The sequence below is a fragment of the Panicum hallii genome, chromosome 5 (genome assembly GCF_002211085.1).
Source record: "Panicum hallii strain FIL2 chromosome 5, PHallii_v3.1, whole genome shotgun sequence".
Classification (NCBI taxonomy): Eukaryota; Viridiplantae; Streptophyta; class Magnoliopsida; order Poales; family Poaceae; genus Panicum; species Panicum hallii.
This window is the reverse complement of record NC_038046.1, coordinates 3,420,864-3,440,575: the sequence shown is the minus strand read 5'-3', so window position 1 is coordinate 3,440,575 and position 19,712 is coordinate 3,420,864. Positions and strand designations below refer to the sequence as shown.

Below are 19,712 nucleotides of genomic sequence, written 5' to 3'. Positions count from 1 at the left end.
AAGTAGCGTGAGGCTCTGAGATTCAGCTTCCTTATATCTGATTCTGGCAAGAGAGTTTTCCTCCTATAACATTACTTATTGTCATGAGACATCAGCTGTAAAAGTTCTGAAATTTGAACTTAGTCGTTCTTCAAATTCTAGGAGTGGGTTAATAACATTTGCTTCCCTCAGTCGATCAGTGCTATGAGATGAAGGAACACCTTGGTCCGGCGAGCCAAGAGTTCCTCGACACAAATCCAGCGACCGAGGAGTTTAGTGGCCATTTTGGTACCGATCGACAGGGAGGAAGGATTAGATTACAGATTATTAGAGTGAAGCCAGTGAGAGAAACATGCTGATTTCTGACTGAACTCCAGGAATCCTGACCGAGGCTGCTGGATGCAGCTCTGTCATAAGTTTGTTGAGAATGCTGACTAAACTAAACGAATTTGTGTTAGTACCAGTTGAATAATTATATAGCTGTAGTTGGACTAAATTGTACTAAAACTGTTCCTATGAGATATTTATGATGTGATTTAGTCATTGATCATGTCAATGAGAATGTCCATTGCCAGTTTTATAGGCTCGACAAATTTGATATTTTACACGCCAATGGCAGACGGCCTATTAGCTCAGCTGGTTAGAGCGTCGTGCTAATAACGCGAAGGTCGCAGGTTCGAGACCTGCATGGGCCATTGTTTTTATTTTTTCTACTCTTTTTTTTCTTCTTTGGGCCCGCAACCCTGTTCCTCTTTTTTTAATTTATACTTATACTAGTATTTATTTTTAGTGTATTCACGTGGACGGTGACATGGTTGCAGACGGCGTGCTCCACGAGCGTAGATATATCGTCAGATCCAATCCAAGGTATCTCTGTACGGGTCGATCGCTGCATCTGCAAGTTGATGATCGTATGTTAACCGTGCAACTATTTTGATTTATCTGCTGCCGACGTGAGCGCATTTGACACTGACACCGACAGCGATAGTGACGTGAAAGTTGAACCCATCCAGAGTCTACCACGCCGAAACCTCCGCGTCACCGCAGCACCGATAACTTAAATACACATAGAACCGGCACTTATTCTGAACCACTACTAATCAGAAGGTTTGCAATGGGCTGCAGGCAGGCACGCACGCACGCACGCACGCGCTCGCACGAGCCCATTGACTCGAGACTATTCCGTGCTGCTCGCCTGCGCCCATGAGCTGATCAAGATCAAGATCGATCCTCGACGGATGCTCCCCAAGTGGCACCAAGTACCTAACCGCGCGTGACGATTAGCGAATAGCCATTCTACGTGGAGTGAATGCACGTGGCATTTCAGTTTTTGTTTCTGACCTGTTAAAAAAAAAACTACCTGTTCTAGAAATCACAAAAAGCCGCCCTTGGGTCTGCGTTGGATTACTATTCCATTATTAGAATAGAAAAAATAATAAAATATGTAAGGCCCATCTGGGCTAACGGGCGAGGACACAGATTTAGCCCAGGCAGCCAGGCCGGCCCCACCGCATCTACTGCGACCTGTGGCGAGCGTCTCCCGGGTCAGGACTGTACTCGGCCACGTCTCCTACCTCCGTCCGTCCAGCCCACGACTCCCAACTCACCCCTTCCCTTCCCCGGCCGCTACCAACTGCCCAGCGCTGCGCCTGCGCAAATCCTCAGCGCCTCTCTCGCGTCCGCCGCGCCCCACTCCGCGATGCCCGAGCAGCGCCCGCCCGCGGGGACCGACCCGCGCAGCGGCTTCTGCGCCGCGACGCGGACCTTCCACAGCCTGCGCTCGTCCGCCACGCTCCCGCCGGACTCGCTCCCGGCCACCGCCGCCGCCTACGCCTTCTCCCTCCTCTCCTCGCCGCTCCCCGGCCGCCCCGCGCTCGTCGACGCCGCCACCGGCATTGCCGTCTCCTACCCCTCCTTCCTCGCCGCCGTCCGCTCCCTCGCGGGGGGGCTCTGGTCCGCCCTCGGCGTCCGCCCGGGCGACGTCGCGCTCGTCGTCTCCCCGTCCCGCCTCGAGGTCCCCGTGCTGGACTTCGCGCTCATGTCCATCGGCGCCGCCGTCTCGCCCGCGAACCCGGCGTCCACCGCCGACGAGTTCGCGCACATGGTCGCGCTCTCCAGGCCGGCCGTCGCGTTCGCGGTCCCCGAGGTGGCTGCTAAGCTGCCGAGGAGCCTCAGGTGCGTTGTCATCGGGTCGGACGAGTATACGAGGCTGTCGTCCGCCGGCGGTGCGTCGCCGCCGCCGCCGGTGGCGGTGAAGCAGTCCGACACGGCGGCCGTGCTGTACTCGTCGGGCACCACGGGGCGGGTGAAAGCCGTCGCGGTCGCGCACCGCAACCTCATCGCGCTGATCTGCGCGCATAGGGAAAACCGGGAGAAGATGGCGAAGGAGGCTGCCGAGGCCGGCGAGCAGCCGCTCCCACCCACGGTGACGCTGTTCCCCCTTCCGCTCTTCCACGTGTTCGGGTTCATGATGCTGCTCCGGTCCGTGGCCATGGGGGAGACCGCCGTCCTCATGGAGCGCTTCGACTTCGGCGCCGCGCTGCGCGCCATCGAGCGGTACCGTGTCACGCTGCTGCCCGCGGCGCCCCCGGTGCTGGTGGCCATGATCAAGTCCGAGGAGGCGCGCCGCCGTGACCTCTCCTCCCTCCTCGTCATCGGCATCGGCGGCGCTCCACTCGGTCGCGAAGTCGCCGAGCGCTTCGCCGCCGTCTTCCCCAACATAGAACTCGTTCAGGTTCCATGCACCCTGGAGTACAGGGCTCTTGAACGCACTGCAGGTTCCATTCTGAATCTACGCTTCTGAATCCAGGGCTACGGTCTGACGGAGTCGTCTGGCTCGGTGGCTTCGACGGTGGGGCCGGAGGAGACAAAGGCGTACGGTTCGGTCGGGAAGTTGGCATCGCACATGGAGGCGAAGATCGTCGACCCCGCCACCGGCGAGGCGCTCGGGCCGGGGCAGCGCGGGGAGCTCTGGGTCCGTGGACCAGTCATCATGAAAGGCAAGTAGAATAACTACTTCTTTGGACTATGCAGTGGTTTGACGGTCATTGTTACTGCAGATGATAGCTTTTTTTTTATTGGCAGAACGATCCAAGACTTTCAGTAATATAATCACACAGTTGAAATGTATGGTTTGTTTTTTGTCTGAGCCAGGAAGCTATGCACTCCTGTCATCAGGCCAGCTCTTCTAATTTGCAAGCAGCATGGTTTGCCTGCATGTGTTTCGTTGGGAGATTTTATTTGTCATGTTGCTTAAATATCTGTCCATCCAAATACAGGTGGTCAGTGCAGTACCTTTAGGGATCAGTTATAACTACAGATCTGAATCACTGGCAATGCGTTGCTGCCTGTTATGCTACTTTATTTCTAATGAATTACTAATGCCATCCTGACACTGATATGCAGTTTTGTGTCCATCGAAATTGAATATTACCAGAGAACCATGCGGGACCGCATGGTGTTTTATATCTGATGAAACCAGAATATTGCACTTTTTACGCTTTCATGCTTGATTCTAGCAACTGTTTTAGTATGTTAGCTTGTCTGGAACGTCAATGAACAGACTTTATCAGATTATTTCAAGGTTTACTATAGTACTGTAGCAGGATGCAGCTCTAAAACATCTGGTTACTACCTGTGTAATCTTTCTTGTTCACACTTCACAGATTATAATGAATTGTCATGTTTTATTTTTTTAAAGGCAATACATTCCCAGGGAATTTTGGTGTTTTATATATTTCCCTTGAATCTTGGAAAATGTTCTTTTGTGGGCTACTACACGAGTCATATGATGATTTTTTTTCAGGCTATGTGGGAGATGACGAGGCGACTGCAGCAACAATGGATTCAGAAGGCTGGTTGAAAACTGGTGACCTATGCTACTTCAATGAAGATGGTTTCCTCTACATTGTTGACCGATTAAAGGAGCTGATAAAATACAAGGGATATCAGGTGCTGCACATTATCGCAGCTAGTTCAAAACTGCATTAACATTACCATTTGAGAATTTTTATCTCACAAATTTCGTTTGTGTTTTCGTGGTACTGATATAAATCTTGCTCCAGGTACCTCCAGCTGAACTTGAGCATATCCTGAATTCTCATCCTGATATCTTGGATGCTGCTGTTATCCCGTAAGTACCCTGCGATGAACCTGGGAAAATTCTGAAGGACCGTAGATCAAACTAATGCTGCTGTAAGATTTCTTCATCATGTGACAATATGTGAGATGTCCCTTCTGTATGAACTATGCAGATATCCAGATGAAGATGTCGGGCAACTACCAATGGCGTTCATAGTGAGGAAACCAGGTTCAAAGCTCACCGAGCAACAAGTCAAGGATCACGTGGCTAAACTAGTATGCGTCTCCTTTGGGTTACATTATGCTCCATGTAGTTTCATATTGAACTATAGGTGTCCGGTCATAATCAAACTCTGTTCTACCTTTTTCTTTTCCTAAACATATTGGGCAAGTCGCCACGTTGAGTAGAAATTCCTGCTATTTTAGTATTGTTAGTTCACACTTTTGTCTGCTGTTAAGGATAACATTTTTTGCCCTGATGCAAAAGGCAACACCAAAATGGCATACTGTTGCATATAGCTGTGGATAGTAACCTAACTTTCCAGTAGCCACTCCAGAAAGGGATCACGCTGCCACTGATCCTTTCTTTATGCAAGATATTCTGAGAACCTTTGCTGGGATAACTTGATAATCTCTTACGCTTCAGGCAGTAGGATAGAATGACTCCGACCTAATTTTTTTTCCTTTTATGGCAGGTGGCACCGTACAAGAAAGTCCGCCGAGTGGCCTTTGTCTCTGCAATACCAAAATCACCTGCTGGGAAGATCTTGCGGCGGGAGCTTATACAGCAGGCCGTGTCCATGGGTGCCTCCAAGCTTTGAGGTTTATGCTGACTTGGAAATATAGGAGGAAAGTTCTTTGCGTAGTACCAGACTCAGGATTTGTACATGCTGCTACGGTTTTCAGGCTGACTCGGGTATTCTTAGCCGAACGGTAGTACCTCTGAATTTTGCTCATGCTTCTTTCATGCTACAAACGGAATGTCGCGGAAGAAATTTGTGGGGGATCGGCTGTCCACTTTCTTCTGTTCGTTGCCTGGTTCTCTAAAAAACCTTATTCTTCGTCTGAACTACTGTCTTGTTGTCCCCAGACCCATCGAAGTCTGGGCGTCCATCGTGTCAGAGTTTCATATAAATCTTGCTCAGTGCGTCTATGGATTCACGGAACAGTCGAACTTGTATTCGATCCAGCTCTTTGTTTTAGAAAATGACCTAGCATAATCCAAGCGAAGCTTTTCTACACGAGCGACTCTGTTTACACATTTTTTTTCCTAAACTAGAAGAATGTTCTGACTCAGGAAAAGGTTGTACCGACTGAAATTGAAGCTATCAGGGAAAAATTGTGCCGACTGAAATTCAAGCTGCATCAGGAAAAAAACCCATCGAAAAAAAGAAAAAAAAAGCTGCTGATCTTAGCTCCGTGTCTGTCAAGTGTCATTTGCGATCAGATCAAAGGACATCTTTTGAAGTTTGTTCACGGGTGCCGCCCTACTGTGCAGTCGTGTCCACCTTCTAAACCCATAATTCCATAAACCCCTCTAGCAGGTAAGTAGTCAAGTAGCCCATTCACCCGCCGCGGCGCCAGTGCGCCACCGACGCCGAAGGCCCAACCGACCGCTTCGATGCCGTCAATCGCCGGCGGCGGGCGCGGGCGCCTCTTCGCCGCGCACCGGGGCGCGATCTGGTGGCTCCGCCGCCGTCAGCACCGACCCTTCTCGTCCCTCGCCGGCGGGGGACGCCGAGGCGACGCGCCGCATCTGCCGGTCCTCATCGTCGGAGCTGGGCCCGTCGGGCTCTACCTCTCGTTCCTCCTCACCAAATTCGGTAAGAGCCTCGTGCCCCTCGCGCATCACCGGTTCCGAATCGTGCTTCTAAAGTAGTAGGCGGCAGCGTTGAGCTGTGCTTGCTTGGATGACTGCTTAGTGGTTCAATGAGCTTAGCTGCTTAGGTTATGGGAGGAGTCGTGGAAATTCTTGTGAAGACCGGCAGCCTTTGATGCAGTTACTCGTTTTATTCAAATCCTGCAGGGATCAAATGCGCGGTGATAGAGAAGAATGTGGAGTTCACTCGGCACCCCCGAGCGCACTTCATCAACAACCGCACAATGGAGGTGTGTATGCTTACTAACGCACCCCAACGTTGCTACTTAAGCTTTATGTGTGTTGTTTTGGGTGGTGATTTCACGGGTGGCTGTCATTTTCAGATCTTCCGCAAGTTGGATGGCTTGGCTGGGGACATCGAGAGGTCCCAGCCACCAGTTGATTTGTGGAGGAAGTTCGTCTACTGTACTTCACTCTCCGGTTCCGTTCTCGGATCGGTTGATCACATGAAGCAGGAAGGCCAGTTCAGTTCTTCTGATGTCGAGCATTTGATGTCTTGCACCTCTCTGCATATGTCGTCTGACGACTACTTTTGGCAGATTTTGACAAGGTCATTAGTCCTATATCGGTTGCACACTTCTCGCAGTACAAATTAGTTGATTTGTTACTCAAGAAGCTGGAAGGTATTGGTTTCCAGACATGCTTTCCCAGTGAGATTGGTAATTCAACACAGGATGTGGGGCTGGAAAGCAAGATATTGATGGGGCATGAGTGCACATCCCTTCAGCAGACTGATGAGGGCATTTTGATTGGAACATCAGTTAACAATGGGGGGAGGATACTAGAGAGAAAGCTACACTGTGGTATGCTACTAGGGACAGATGGTGCAAGAAGCACAGTGCGTGAATTGGCAGGCATTTCTATGGAGGGTGAAAGGGACTTGCAGAAACTGGTCAGTGTACATTTTCTTAGCAGAGATCTAGGTAGATATTTATCCAGTCAGAGGCCTGGGATGCTATTCTTTGTTTTCAATCCGGGCGCAATTGGTGTGCTGGTTGCACATGACCTGGAGCATGGGGAATTTGTATTGCAGGTATGTGAACCTTTATCGTGTTGGAATTAAGACGATCCACGTGCAATTTATATAATCCTCATATGTGCACTAATTCTACCCTATATTTTGTTCTCAGATTCCATTTTATCCTCCTCAGCAGATGTTTGAAGAATTCAGCGCTAAGGTGATCTCATTCTATCCTTGATTCTAGTACTCGTGCTGTAGTGTTCTTGAAACAACTTATTCCTACACTTGAACACTTGAATATGCTATGCATAGATGAATTTACAGAGTAAATTTGATGGGTATACATGCATCCCGGCTTCATTTTATCATTTAATGTTTACTTGTCCTTCTAGGTATGTGAGCAAATTATTGTCAAATTAGTTGGATGGGAGCCAGCAGATGTTCAGGTTTTAGATATAAAGCCATGGGCGATGCATGCTGAAGTTGCAGAAAAGTACATCAGCTGCAACAATCGTGTAGTCCTTGTTGGTGATGCTGCTCACCGTTTTCCTCCTGCCGGTGGTTTTGGTTAGTGGGATACTTTGAACTTTGATACTGAAATATTTGCCATGTTAATTTGCCTTACTATGCATATGAAGTCCAACATTCAGAAACGTGCATATGCTGATTTCTTTATAGGAATGAACACTGGTGTTCAGGATGCACATAATTTGGCATGGAAATTGGGCTTAATGCTGAACGGTGTTGCTTCACCATCAATACTGCAAACTTATGAATCGGAGCGTCGACCTGTTAGACCCTTCTCACAGGCTTTCTATTCATTCCATGTCAGTGTCTCCAATATAGCATTAATTTAGTGACATATACTTCCATGCTTATTGCAGGTTGCAATTTTCAATACTGAACTAAGTGTGGATAACTTCAAAGCAGCAATGTCTATTCCTGCAAGCCTTGGTCTTGATCCAACTGTTGCAAACTCAGGTACAATGTCCTGTGCCTGAATGACAGCAGTGGCCATTTTATCTTTATTTATTTATTTTCAAACACAAATATTGACAGCATATGCAACTATTTATGTACATTGCTATCTGCCCCTTCTCATCTCATATATGTATTCTCTGCACGCATTTGTCAGTGCATCAAGTTATCAACAGAAGCCTAGGATCAATCATTCCGAGAAATGTACAGAAGGCAGTGTTGGAAGGGTTGTTTTCCATTGGTCGGGCACAAGTATCAGATTATATTCTGAATGAGAAAAATCCCCTTGGGTCCTTGAGATTAGCAAGACTGAGAAGTATTCTTGATGAAGGAAAAAGTCTGCAGCTGCAGTTCCCTGCAGAGGATCTTGGCTTCTGGTTAGTCCCGTTACAACCGATCACTTCAAAAGGATCTGTTTTTCTTTTCTTTCACTTTAGTTACTGGGACAACAAAGCAGGGCAGGAATATTCTCAGATCATGGAGATATGCAAATTTTCTTGAGATGATCTTATTTGTGTGCCTTCAGCTATGAAGAAGGAGCACTAGTTGCTGAACATTGCAGTCAGAAGACTCGGAAAGGAGTAAAACTAAAGCATTCTAAGAGGGCATCAAGAGAGTACATCCCATCCGCTAAGGTTGGTTCGCGGCTACCCCACATGCTTGTAAGAGCACTGCCTGCTTCGAGTGAGGTCTGTGAGTTTGTCCCTCGCACCTAACAGATACACCCATACACTTCTTTTTTTTGGCTGTTCCTCTACTGTTTTTTACATTCTCAAGTCTCGACTGTGATCGGTTCTTGCAGGGTGTGCTCTCAACACTGGACCTGGTAAGTATGGATAAACTTGAGTTTGTTCTCATCATCGCACCACTGAAAGAGTCATATGAGGTCGCCCGTGCTACCCTCAAGGTAGCAGATGAGTTCAAGCTGTCAGTCAAAGTATGTGTCATGTGGCCTCAAGGCTCTGCTGATGTGGAAGTGGAGGAGAGCAGATCTGAGCTAGCTCCCTGGACGACCTATGTCAATGTCGAGGAATTGCCTAGGGTATCTGGTAATTCATGGTGGGAGATGTGTCGGATTAGCAGGAAAAATATCATTCTGGTTAGGCCTGATGAGCACATAGCATGGAGAACGGAATGGGACATGGTGAGAGACGCTGATTCAGAGGTTAGGGGAGTCTTTTCTCAAATTCTGTGCCTAAATTGTCACCAGGTGTAGGGACTTTCATTCACTGTCTGACTTGAGTTTTACGGTGTCACTTAATTAGTATAGCAAAGAACCTGTTGTTGTGATTATAACCAATAGGGAATTGCATTCAAGTAATTGTTGGCATGCACCTGGGACTGGGATGATGGTGAACACATTTGATCCCTATGCAGGTTGTTTTTGGTGGAGTTAACATATCTGTGCTTTTTTTTTTCTTTGAGCTTTTGAGAACTTGAGCTCAAGTTCTCAAACTCAGCTTTTGGGATTACGAGGCGGAGAGGCCTCGGAAGTCTATTTGCTCGCAGGCTCGCCTGGAGAGACGGCAGCTACCTTCACGCGGGGCACCTTCCTCTGAGAACAGGTACGAATACGACATTGGGTCCTCACGTCCTACCCTACCCGTACCCGGACGGAGAAGAGGACCAGATCGAGAAGAAGTTCATCTGCCCCATCGCGGCGTGCCGGGGCAAGTTCTACTTCAACGCTAGGGCAACCGAGCTGCGGGTGCTCGACTTCAGCAGCCATGACGGTTGACGACGCGGTGGCGGCCGACGGCAGCTACGGGTACGACGAGGAGCGCGCCTTGATTTTCCTTGTCGAATCCGGCGGCGAGCTCTACATGGTCCGTCTGCTCTTCGTCTCGGCGTACGAGGGCGGGGATGAGATCGGTAAGGTAGGCGTTCACCGGATGGATTTCGCAACGTGCGTGACCTTGGCGGCCGTGCGTTTCCTCTGCCCCGGTTCTATTTCGGCGCGTCGTGCTCGGGTGACGACCATGGGCTGCTTCTGGATCGCGTCTACTTCGTCTGTCCTCGGACCAACACCCTGCAGGTGTTTGATGTGCACAAACTCTACGAAGCTCCCGTGGTAGACAAAGCATTCTGGCTGCTTGCTAGCGATCCAAATGGGGATTAGTATTTAGCTAGGGGCGTGCTGTTATCTGTTACTACAATTTTTTTTTTGACCAATTGACGTTCCGATTCATGCTGATGAGTGAAGAGTGTGTTTTTGGTTGCTCTGGTAATGGCCATCCTGTACTAGTAGATACGAAGAAGAGTTTTTAGTTACCTTCGTGGGCGGAGACGGTGGTCAAGTGGATATGCCCAAAATTAATCAACTTCCCCACTCATGCAGGCCCCACATCTGCTACGGGCCCAATCAGTAGTCTCAACTGGCAAGTGGCAAGGTCCATGCATACGCTCTAGATCGTAAATCCTAAATCAAACACCTTTATAGAAATAAATAATAAATAAAAAGAACTCAAAGGAGAAAAAGAATAATAGAAAGAACTCAAAAGAGAGAGAATCGATGGCTTCTCAGCTACGATCTCATCTGACCTATTTAGTAGAATACTGTAGATCCCAAACCCAAGCCCAGGCAATTGAGAGATCCAAATCTTCCTAGCACATAGAAGCAGCTGCTGACGCCGAGGCTGGACCTGCCCTGCATTGTCTTCCACGACTACGACAGCCGCTCCACGATGCTGTTCAGCCTGTCCGAGCATAAGCGCGTCGCCGGCGGCGACACGGATGAGGTTCTGCGGAACAAGATCGTCACTCCGACCGCACGAGGCCTGCTGCTAGTTGACACCATGGCCACCTTCCTCTACAACCCTGCGAGCAGCGACATTGGGTCACGCGTCCTACCCTACCCGGACGTACGGGGAAGAAGACCAGATCGAGAAGGACGTCATCTGCTCCATCGCAGCTATCCGCGGCAAGTTCTACTTCGGCTGCAGCGCGAAAGAGAAGCGCGTCATCGACTTCAGCAGCCATGATTATCCGGTGCTCACTGCCATCACCATTGACGACACGGTCACGCCCGACGGCAGCTACGGGTACAGCGAGCAGCATCCGTGCCGGATATTCCTTGTGGAATCCGACGGCGAGCTCTACATGGTTCGCCTGCTCTTCGTCTCGCCCTACGAGGGCGGGGACGAGATGGATAGAGTTGGCGTTCACAAGATGGATTTCTCGAGACGGCGGTGGTGCAGGCGTCTCCGATCTTGGCGGCCGTGCGTTTCTTCTGTCCCAGTTCTACTTCGGTGCATCATGTTCTGCCAGCGAGTGTGGGCTGCTGCCGAACCGGGTGTACTTCATGTTCGATCGCAACAATTCCCTGCAAGTGTTTGATGTGAAGGATGGGAGTTATGAACTGCAAAAACTTGATGAAGCTCCAAAGGGGGACAAAGCATTCTGGTTACTTCCGAGTTCCAACTAATCCATAGGGGGTTGCCTAGTTATTAGAGTACAAAGAACTTATCATACCCTTAATGACGTCTTCCTGCTGTAATTGTCTCCCTGTGAACTCTTATTGTTTATCCCTTTTCTCACCTTAACATAAATCGTGATCTCAAGGGAAAAACAGAGAAAGATCCCATCTTATATTGTGACTATGCTACTGGCAATCTGGCATGATCACATCGTTTGATCAAATGCTTGCATGGTCCCGGAGTACAGGTGATTCCAAATTCAAATACTGAAGAACAAATTAGCTCCCTGTGGGAGCCGATGAATTGATGAAACAGAAAATTAGTGGTCACAAATCATCGCCGAAATAATCACATTTAGATTTCACAATAACCATGAAGTTATCGAACAAGTGTTCTGTACAACAACCCTGCGAACATCACCTTGGCATACAATCATGTGCCACCAAAGCTTCAACCTTCAACAACACTAAAGCACGGATTTGCAAATCTTACCAATACCTAAAGTAGCAGAGCACTAGAGAAACTTCTTCTCAAGTCCCTGCAAATGCTACAACAGTTCTGCTGCACCTTCAAAATTCAAATGAATAATTGTCCTGCTGTGGCTATTGCACACCCAAGCAACGCGCCAGCAACCACCTGGGAGCAATTTAACACTCAAGAAGTCAGCAACATATTAAAAAAAAAGGTAGTTCATGAATGCATGCCACAAGAACATAGTGGTGCTGACGAAGCTGCATGATGTTGCTAGCAGATTGCCAAGTAAAATGGGGGTATCGTGACGTGGGAACGGCCACTTTGAGGTTCACTTGGCATCCACGTAAACACAGTGCCAATAAGCCATCACTTTCATTTTGCCGAAGAACAATAAGATGCACAAGAAAAGGACATCTGAACAAACCTGGGTCGGTGTATGGCCTAAAAGTTCTCGCAGTGGTCTTGTTTCAGACAAGGGATGTTCAGAAGGAAGTTCACAAACTATTTGATTCAATACCTGACAATTTGAGAAAACAGAAGTCCAACATAAGCACAGAGCTTAACACTAATCTTATCATAATACATACAGATCTAGCACAGGGTTGTAACGATGTATGTTAATAATATAGAAAAGCTACTGAACCAACAGTAGAGATGACTCGCAAAGAGTTATTGCATACCTCTGCTTGCTTTCCAGCATGCAATCTGATACCAGAAGCATCATACATCACCTGCCAAGTCACAGAATGGAAATTTCTGAGACCCCAACATTTGGAATGAACTGAAAGGAAGTCAGCATAAATTTGTGCGCAATGCCCGCACTCAACACCATAACATCTGACTCAAAAATGGAAATCGCTTCCAAGCAACAACAATATAAATGCTCATTTTCTTCTATCGTGAAGGAAGCAAAACATCTACAGAAGAAAAGGGGTTGGGATGGATAACTGATAACCTACCACACTTGCAAATATAGCTGCTGTTGCAAAGAGGGAGCAACTAAAACCATCTTGGAATCCAATCGCTACTGCTAGTGCTGTAACCGTGGCAGAATGTGATGATGGCATACCGCCGGAGCCAATAAGCTGCTTAGGATCCCATCTGTTTTCCTTGTACCTTTGTTCAAAACAAGGATAAATAAAACTTACTGCAGCATGGGAGACTGTATAAACACATTCAGACTTGAAACGGCAAGATTCATTGCTGATCTTACACAAGGCTTATCTATCAATATAAAAAAACTATGGGGCAAATATGAGAAGAAAAGAAATGGCCCTTTATACAAAAGCATTCTTTTGCCAAACTAAACGTTAAAATAGGTCATGCCACACATCTCTAAGACAAACCAAATAGGACATTCTTGTGTGCAAGCATAAAAAGAACTCTGTGTGACTGTCCCTGCTGTGGCTGTACCGTTGAAAGAACATCACTCAGGACTCAGGAGCTCCTTGACCATGTAATTGGAAATCAGAGATCAGAATCAAGGTCCAGAGCCAATGTGGAGAATTTAAATTTCTTTTTTTTGAAAAAAAATTGTCGCCCTGCTTCGTCCTGTTATCCTGTATATATTTCTGGTGAAATGATCAAGGATCTCTGAATTAAACATGCCATTCAAAATGCGACAGTACCATATGTGAATTCCACAACGGCAGGTCCTACTTCTACCAGTACAGACTCAAATGTACAAGGGTGTACACAGACAGCAGACTGCACTCTATCGATGCATTCTAAACGAACAATCCAAAGGGCACCCCGGAATAAACAGAGACCCACCAATTCTCCTTGATTTTTATTTTTTTCAAATGCAATTTTCCCTGATTTTGACCAGATCAAGGCGAATTCCTCTTGCTTCCAGCTTACTTCACCAAAACCATCCAAAATTCAAGGAAATCCATCATGTAGGAGGCCATTACATTTCCAATCTACCATTCCTCTAGCTCTAGGCAGAGATTTTTTTTTTTTGGAGGAATGGAACGGTTACGCTCGGCTCTCCAGTAAACGGAACATGCGAACAATGCCAAGAGGCGGCAGCTTTGACCATCGGAACTGCTCGCGGATCCGATGACGCCAGCGCCCGATTCCGCGGCCAGACACCCGCCGGGCGTTCCAAGGTAAGGCAAGGAGGAGAAGAGACGCCATGGGACGTACCACGTGACGAAGAACTTGATGGACTGCGCGATGGCGAATCCGAGCAGGGCGGCGACGAGGGGGTAGTTGTGGAAGACGGCGAGGTAGGAGAATCCCGCGGCCGCCGGCGGGGAGGAGCCGTCGTCGGCAGCACCCCCGTCCCCCATGGCCGAAGTCCCTGGCTCCTGGATGGACGGCGCGGCCCTGCCTAATCCTGCCCAGGCCCCCCTCCCTGCGGCGCGTTACCGGACCGGAGCGCGCGCCCCTTTCGCTATATATACAGCCCGTCCCCGCGCTCCTCGCTCGCTAAAAATTCCTCCTTGCGTCGCACGGCCGTGCACCGCACCAATGGCGACGGCGATCCGCCGCTGCTCTGCTCCTATTGCTGGATTTGCGCTTGCTTGCTGCTCTGCTCGGCGGAAGACTGGAGGGAGCGAACACCCCTCCGATAGACGGACGAACTCCCTCTCTTTATTGGACGTGGGCTCTGAAATTTTCTCTCTGATTGGAGAAGGGAGGAGGCATCAAACGGGAAGCCTCCGGCTCCGGGCGAATATGCCAATGAGCAAGGTGCTGTAGCTAGCAAGCTCCGGCTGCTGGTCCAGAATTTTATTTGGCGACCCGGTGGATCCGGCCGGGCGTATTAGGCTGTCACGTCCCTCCCCTTGCGTGATCGCGAAAGCAACAAGAAACAACGGCAGGTTACGGTGCCAAGGCTACAAAATATAGCAAGTTTCACCGTCCCAGTCTGGGCGTTGCAGCGATGATGGCTCGGCTGCAAGAACAAGCCCAAGATGCTCTGCTGGACCACAGCAAGGATGGTGAATCATGCACTGGATCAGCTCATCAGCAACACAACTGTCAATCTAACATGCTGATGGGTACAGTCGCTGCAACTGGGAGGGAAAGAAAGGGTCGTGGTGCTTGCGGCCAATCTTTGCTGCAAAACATTTGCAGCCACGCAACGGTCGTAACACTTGCACGAAAGCTTCACGCATAAACCAGACGGTTTGATTATCCTAATCGCGACGTGGGAACGCAGAGCTGCTCGTCCGCTGCTGATCAAGTCGCCCAACCACAACCAGAGTGGGGATCATCAGCTCGAGCGCATGGTCAGGTCAACAAAGAGAATGCTAGACGTGGTTATGGTCTCTGTATTCAACACGCGCCGATAGATTCAGTCCAACCAACCATCAGGTTATTTAGTCCTAAACATAACTCAAGTTGGAAACCATCCCGAAATCATTCAGCTAGGTTTCTTTGCACTTAGACAAGTTGACTGAAACCTTGCTTTAAATTTCTACCAGTGGAGATTGTCATTAATCAGAAGAAGATGGCCAAAAAAATTGTCAATTCACAACTTCAACCGTTGACCAGGCAAACAAGCATGATCTCCAGCTTCTACTATTATTAGAGTGCTATAGCTGCAGCCAGGGCTGAGCCAAGGAAGCCTGCAGCCTAATTTCTTACTATTTCAAAGCAGGCACAAAGCTATATCAAATATTCACATCTCTTGCACTAAATCTAAGCTGTGGCACGCCTAACCTTTCATTTCGTGATGTAAAACCGGTTATGCGGGGCGCGAGGATCGGTCATCTTCTTCAAGTCCAGGTCCATCCCGTCGTCGTACTCCTCTTCCTCCTCTTGTGGCTCCGATGCTTTTCTCTGCCTTTCCCTTGCTTCAGCTGCTTCCAACCACAGCTTCTTGCGGATGTAGTCATCGTACGACATCTCGCACCATTTCTTTGCGTCTCCAACAACCTGTTGGTTGTGACGCTCCACGTCCCGCTCCAGCCTGGTCTTCTCGGTGTTCTTGGGCTCTCCCCAGTAGTCATAGCGGTACATTGGCTTCTCTGGGTCATAGTAATCCTTCCCATAGACCTCTGCCTCGTCTACATCATATCGCCCAGGTTCCTCAATAGGAAGACCAAGGGCTTTCCGACTGCCAATTTAGGAGTTAGCACCAATGCACTAGGTGTGATCAAACTTGTACAGGTAGTAGTAGACTTACCAACAGATGTCTCTGATAAGGGCTTCCCTTTCTTCAAATGAACGCCGCCATTGCATCAGATCATACTCATCCATTTCTCTGTTGCGTCGGAGCTTCCCAACTTTGTACTGCTCTCCTCTTTCCTCTGCTTCCTTTTTAAGTCTTTTTATCAGCTGCACTGATCAAGGTCAGCGTTGAAATTAACGAGTGGTGAATCATTAAAGAAATTTGGTTGGGTTATGGAAAAAGAGGTACCTGGCGCTCAGCACGAGCAGCATCAAGATCAAGTTCTTTGATGTTTACATTCTAACATAAGAGGTCAGAACAGGATGTCATTCGGGGATCATTTTACTTACAGCTAAATAATCATGCAACTGCAATGATCCAAAGATGGTAACTGGGAGCTACACATGATTACATACCACAACTTTCTTTTTTAGCCGTGTTTCTTTAAAATATCCTTCAGTGTATTCAACTCTGTTTTCTTCATCGAATGAGGATGCATCAACTGTGGACTCATATGTTGTATCCTTGAATTTATCTGGATTTTGCTCCTCGTAGTCTAAAATCATCTGCTCTGCATTATGCCATTCCCAAAGCTGAAAAAAAGGAAGAATGTGATGAAACTATTTGATGGCAATAAAAGAAAACAAGCCAGGAACGCTATAAAATGGTGTAAAACACTAGCCATGCAGTCAGAGGCATATGGTTGGGATTCTTGTAAATTACCGTATCAACAAAAGGATGATCTGATACCAAAGGTTCCTTTTCCATATCCTTTAAAGGTTTTTTCCTAGGAATGGGTGGCCGTCCACCTTCACGCTGTCAGTAAATAAAAAGGTTAGATGCACACACATTATTAAACCTAACAAAATAGCAGAAAACTGAATAACAAAAGTAGAAGTTAATTCTCACCCACAACTGCTCTGGGTTAGTATCCTCCTTGCGGTGAAATATTGGTGGAAAGTCAAATCTATTGAATCTGTAGCCAGAAAGAAAATAGGACAATAGGAATCAGTCAAGTGGAAATAAACTGAAGCATGAGTAACGGCGAATGGCATAAAAAATTCATACTGCCAGGACCAAATAAGCGATGCCCAAAACAATTGGGATTGTAGTGGTACTCACATTAGGTGATCAATGTTGGGATATACAAATCGCATTTCAAGTGGAAAGCGGAAACGGTAGGGATCTCGTTTGGCCTGCACAGTAATAGGTAGGTGTTACCAAGAGGCATAAACTTCCAGAACATAAGTGGCACAGATTGCTCTAAGCAGGAAAGAGAATAAAAAAGAAAATAGAAAACAAAATATAACTTTTTGGGGGAAGAAAGGACAATGCCAAAACGCTCTTTGGTAGATGAAAAGGTGCAACTGAGATATCCTCTCTTTTTTTGGCAACAAGACTAGAGTATCCCTATTCCTTTACCCTAAACAGTGCAAGCAGGTATCTTTGAAATATTACTCGAAGCACGAAGATCATTTACCAGAATCTCCACATATACTTTCATGCCAGGCTTGATGTGATGCCGAATCCAATACCAGTCATTTCCTTTTATCGACACCCACCTGAACACATTATGAGTTGTAAATGCCACACATGATAAGAAAACCAGATTATACGGTTTACCAGTGGCTCTAAAAAGAAAGAAATCTAGGCTTTGAAACAGAAGACTGTTTCAAAAAAGTAAAGAGAAGCATGTGGCTGTGTGGCTGTGTGTGTGTGTGGGGGGGGGGGGGGGGTTCACTCATCAGTCATCACTGATCAGTGGAGAGTGCTGATATCATGTATTGATGTTTTGATGCAGTTCACAGATCACAACTACAGGCATGATAGCAAGAAAACATGACAACAAATTTTTTGAACACATGAATGAGCAGGTAGCCATCTCATGCTACACCAAAAGTATAGTGGTTTTGCATTAGCATAGAAGAAAGGATAATCCCTTACATTCTGTTTTTCATTAAAGCAGGTACACCAAGTTAATAGTTATACAGGACTCAAAGTACATACCCATCATGGACACAGCCGATGTCCACAAAGGCTCCCTGATAGAGGTGAACGGTCGTCACTTGCCCATAACAAATCTGCAGGAGGTGCATCAAGCCATTCATAAAATGGTTAGAACGAGTCTAAACCTGCTGAAAAGAAAAACTACAGTAGAAATGATCGAACATAACCTGTCCAGGATAGTAGAATGGAAGTTCATGCTGCATGAGGGCAAACAATAAATCAACAACATAACTAAACAAATTGAGAAATGTATGCACAGAACATTCAAGAGCTAATGAACATACCATATCTTCTCTGTAGTCCTTACCTCTTTTTCTTCTGCCAGGGTAGTAATCCTGGTCGTACTGGCACAATGGAAATAAACAAGGTATAAGGTTATGAGGTGACATGACATGTTCAACTTAATTCTAATCCAATTGCGTACACAAATAACAACCAAAACTAGCTTAATGGTTTGAAGGATCATTATAAAAAGCAAGTCCTAGGTAGAACGAAGCACAAGATTCTGCAATGTCATCAATGAAACTGCACGATTATACCTGGTAGGATTCCTGCTCCAACCTATCCCGGTTTGCCTCCACCCATTCCTTATACTGCTTCAGAAACATTTTGTATCTATCTAGCGCCAGATCCTTCGGCGCGTCCTCCAGCTTCTCCACGTTCGTCACCCCGGCCGCGGCCGCCGCCTCCATGTCCAGCCTCTCCGACGCCTCCCTGTGCGCTTCCCTTATAAACTCCAGCTCGTCCGGGTCCACCTCCCAGCCGGGCGGAGGCCAGTCCCGCGGCGGCACGAGCCGCAGCGGGAGCCTGCCGGCCCACGTCGTCTCAAGGGGCTCGGGCGTGTCGCGTGTCGCGAAGAGGCGCTCGATGTACCCCGCCTCAGCCTCCACCTTCTTCCGGTAGGCCGGCGTAAGCATGCGGAAGGCCTCGAGGGACTCCGGCGACTGGAGCGGCACCTCCTCGCCCTCGTTGAGGCTGTGGCGCGCGAAGGCGACCTCCGGGGTCATGACCTCCTCCCAGGGCGCCCAGCCGTGCTCAACCCAGCTGCGGCGGCGGGCAACCTCTTCGGGTTCGGTGTTTTCAATGCTGATCGATGGGATGACCGGCGGGTCGGCGGCGGGGGTCTCATCGGGAGGCGAGGGGCTGATGGATGCGGCGAGGCGGCGGAGGCGGGTTCTGAGCAGGGTCTTGGGGCGGAGGCTGGGAAGGGGAAGGTGGTGGTGGAGGAAGGTAGCGGCGGCCGGCGGGGTGGTCGCCATTTTTGGTTGGGTTTTGGGAGCACGGAACGGTCGCCGTGTCGTCACGGGGTTTAAGGGAGACGAGGGCGAGGGGAGGATAAGGTGCGGATGGTGACCCACATGTCGGTGCCGTGCGTAAATCTTGTCGTTGGAATTGTTAAAATTCTCCGGAACGAAAATTCGTGAAATCGATTGAATTGGATCGAGAGTGCGTGATAAAAGACTATAGTAGTCCTGGGTTCTTCACACATGCACCTCTGCCAATCCAATTCAATTCATCGTCGAAATGAAGGAATGTGTACACTCCAATTTAGTAATTTTAATGCCCTAAAAAAAGTAGTAATGCTGAGCTCAGGTCCATTGATAGGAGCAAAGTACTCGGTGGCAAGCATTGTAGTACAGTGGAACAAAATCTAGATCCAAGGCAAGAAAAGTGGAACAAAATGATGTAGGATTGTAGGAAGTTAATCCAAAACTATCCTTTTATATCCCTACAAATAACTACTATGAGTAACTTTTCATTTAAAGGTTGGACGATATAAATATGGATTAACTCAACTTTGTTATGGTGCTTAAA

At 47.9% G+C, this 19,712-nt stretch overlaps 4 protein-coding genes and 1 non-coding gene across 8 annotated transcripts; 3 read left to right on the top strand and 2 right to left on the bottom strand.

Moving 5' to 3' along the window:
- The first annotated feature begins 600 nt into the window (after positions 1–600).
- TRNAI-AAU lies at positions 601–674 on the top strand. The gene has a single exon. It is a non-coding gene; the product is annotated as a tRNA-Ile (tRNA).
- An 896-nt stretch (positions 675–1,570) lies between these two features.
- Positions 1,571–5,210, top strand: LOC112893059 (4-coumarate--CoA ligase-like 5). 2 transcript variants are annotated; one of them, XM_025960215.1, is made up of 6 exons: positions 1,571–2,713; positions 2,789–2,978; positions 3,785–3,930; positions 4,044–4,111; positions 4,233–4,288; positions 4,755–5,172. In XM_025960215.1, the coding sequence occupies exons 1-6, from the start codon at positions 1,679–1,681 to the stop codon at positions 4,994–4,996; spliced, it is 1,737 nt and encodes a 578-aa protein (XP_025816000.1). In that variant the 5' UTR covers positions 1,571–1,678; the 3' UTR covers positions 4,997–5,172. The 2 variants fall into 2 exon arrangements, with proteins under 2 accessions (XP_025816000.1, XP_025816001.1); XM_025960216.1 differs by having other exon boundaries at positions 1,575–2,713; positions 4,233–4,335; positions 4,755–5,210.
- Positions 5,211–5,434: 224 nt separating this feature from the next.
- Positions 5,435–9,274, top strand: LOC112893058 (2,4-dichlorophenol 6-monooxygenase). The gene is made up of 11 exons (XM_025960214.1): positions 5,435–5,882; positions 6,086–6,168; positions 6,262–6,397; positions 6,478–6,971; positions 7,069–7,116; positions 7,292–7,466; positions 7,578–7,690; positions 7,784–7,880; positions 8,035–8,254; positions 8,404–8,566; positions 8,680–9,274. The coding sequence occupies exons 1-11, from the start codon at positions 5,681–5,683 to the stop codon at positions 9,091–9,093; spliced, it is 2,145 nt and encodes a 714-aa protein (XP_025815999.1). The 5' UTR covers positions 5,435–5,680; the 3' UTR covers positions 9,094–9,274.
- Positions 9,275–11,629: 2,355 nt separating this feature from the next.
- Positions 11,630–14,661, bottom strand: LOC112893506 (uncharacterized membrane protein YuiD-like). The gene is made up of 5 exons (XM_025960873.1): positions 13,916–14,661; positions 12,727–12,883; positions 12,448–12,498; positions 12,192–12,284; positions 11,630–11,929 (listed from the first exon to the last, which is right to left on the bottom strand). Exons 1-5 carry the CDS (start codon positions 14,059–14,061, stop codon positions 11,870–11,872), a joined length of 507 nt encoding a protein of 168 aa, XP_025816658.1. The 5' UTR covers positions 14,062–14,661; the 3' UTR covers positions 11,630–11,869.
- Positions 12,749–19,202, bottom strand: LOC112893505 (protein PLASTID TRANSCRIPTIONALLY ACTIVE 10). 3 transcript variants are annotated; one of them, XM_025960870.1, is made up of 13 exons: positions 18,437–19,198; positions 18,182–18,241; positions 18,065–18,094; positions 17,898–17,971; positions 17,371–17,452; positions 17,013–17,086; positions 16,800–16,866; positions 16,614–16,706; positions 16,307–16,483; positions 16,140–16,190; positions 15,906–16,057; positions 15,440–15,836; positions 12,749–12,883 (listed from the first exon to the last, which is right to left on the bottom strand). In XM_025960870.1, exons 1-12 carry the CDS (start codon positions 19,154–19,156, stop codon positions 15,443–15,445), a joined length of 1,974 nt encoding a protein of 657 aa, XP_025816655.1. In that variant the 5' UTR covers positions 19,157–19,198; the 3' UTR covers positions 12,749–12,883; positions 15,440–15,442. The 3 variants fall into 3 exon arrangements, with proteins under 3 accessions (XP_025816655.1, XP_025816656.1, XP_025816657.1); XM_025960871.1 differs by lacking the exon at positions 12,749–12,883 and having other exon boundaries at positions 15,186–15,836; XM_025960872.1 differs by lacking the exons at positions 12,749–12,883; positions 15,440–15,836 and having other exon boundaries at positions 15,922–16,062; positions 18,437–19,202.
- Between the last annotated feature and the right edge of the window lie 510 nt (positions 19,203–19,712).

Bases quoted from the DNA above. Each gene is read 5' to 3' on its own strand.
- LOC112893505 (XM_025960870.1), bottom strand. From the start codon at position 19,156: ATGGCGACCACCCCGCCGGCCGCCGCTACCTTCCTCCACCACCACCTT. The intron at 18,095-18,181 runs GTATGTTCATTA...GCCCTCATGCAG, and splicing joins AGGACTACAGAGAAGATATG to CATGAACTTCCATTCTACTA. The intron at 16,484-16,613 runs GTAATTTACAAG...CCTTTTTTTCAG, and splicing joins ATCATCCTTTTGTTGATACG to CTTTGGGAATGGCATAATGC.
- LOC112893058 (XM_025960214.1), top strand. From the start codon at position 5,681: ATGCCGTCAATCGCCGGCGGCGGGCGCGGGCGCCTCTTCGCCGCGCAC. The intron at 6,398-6,477 runs GCCAGTTCAGTT...TACTTTTGGCAG, and splicing joins TGATCACATGAAGCAGGAAG to ATTTTGACAAGGTCATTAGT. The intron at 7,691-7,783 runs GTTAGACCCTTC...TGCTTATTGCAG, and splicing joins ATGAATCGGAGCGTCGACCT to GTTGCAATTTTCAATACTGA.
- LOC112893059 (XM_025960215.1), top strand. From the start codon at position 1,679: ATGCCCGAGCAGCGCCCGCCCGCGGGGACCGACCCGCGCAGCGGCTTC. The intron at 2,979-3,784 runs GCAAGTAGAATA...ATTTTTTTTCAG, and splicing joins TGGACCAGTCATCATGAAAG to GCTATGTGGGAGATGACGAG. The intron at 4,112-4,232 runs GTAAGTACCCTG...TGAACTATGCAG, and splicing joins TTGGATGCTGCTGTTATCCC to ATATCCAGATGAAGATGTCG.
- LOC112893506 (XM_025960873.1), bottom strand. From the start codon at position 14,061: ATGGGGGACGGGGGTGCTGCCGACGACGGCTCCTCCCCGCCGGCGGCC. The intron at 12,884-13,915 runs GTACGTCCCATG...TTTTGAACAAAG, and splicing joins ATCAAGTTCTTCGTCACGTG to GTACAAGGAAAACAGATGGG. The intron at 12,285-12,447 runs GTATGCAATAAC...TCAAATTGTCAG, and splicing joins ATGCTGGAAAGCAAGCAGAG to GTATTGAATCAAATAGTTTG.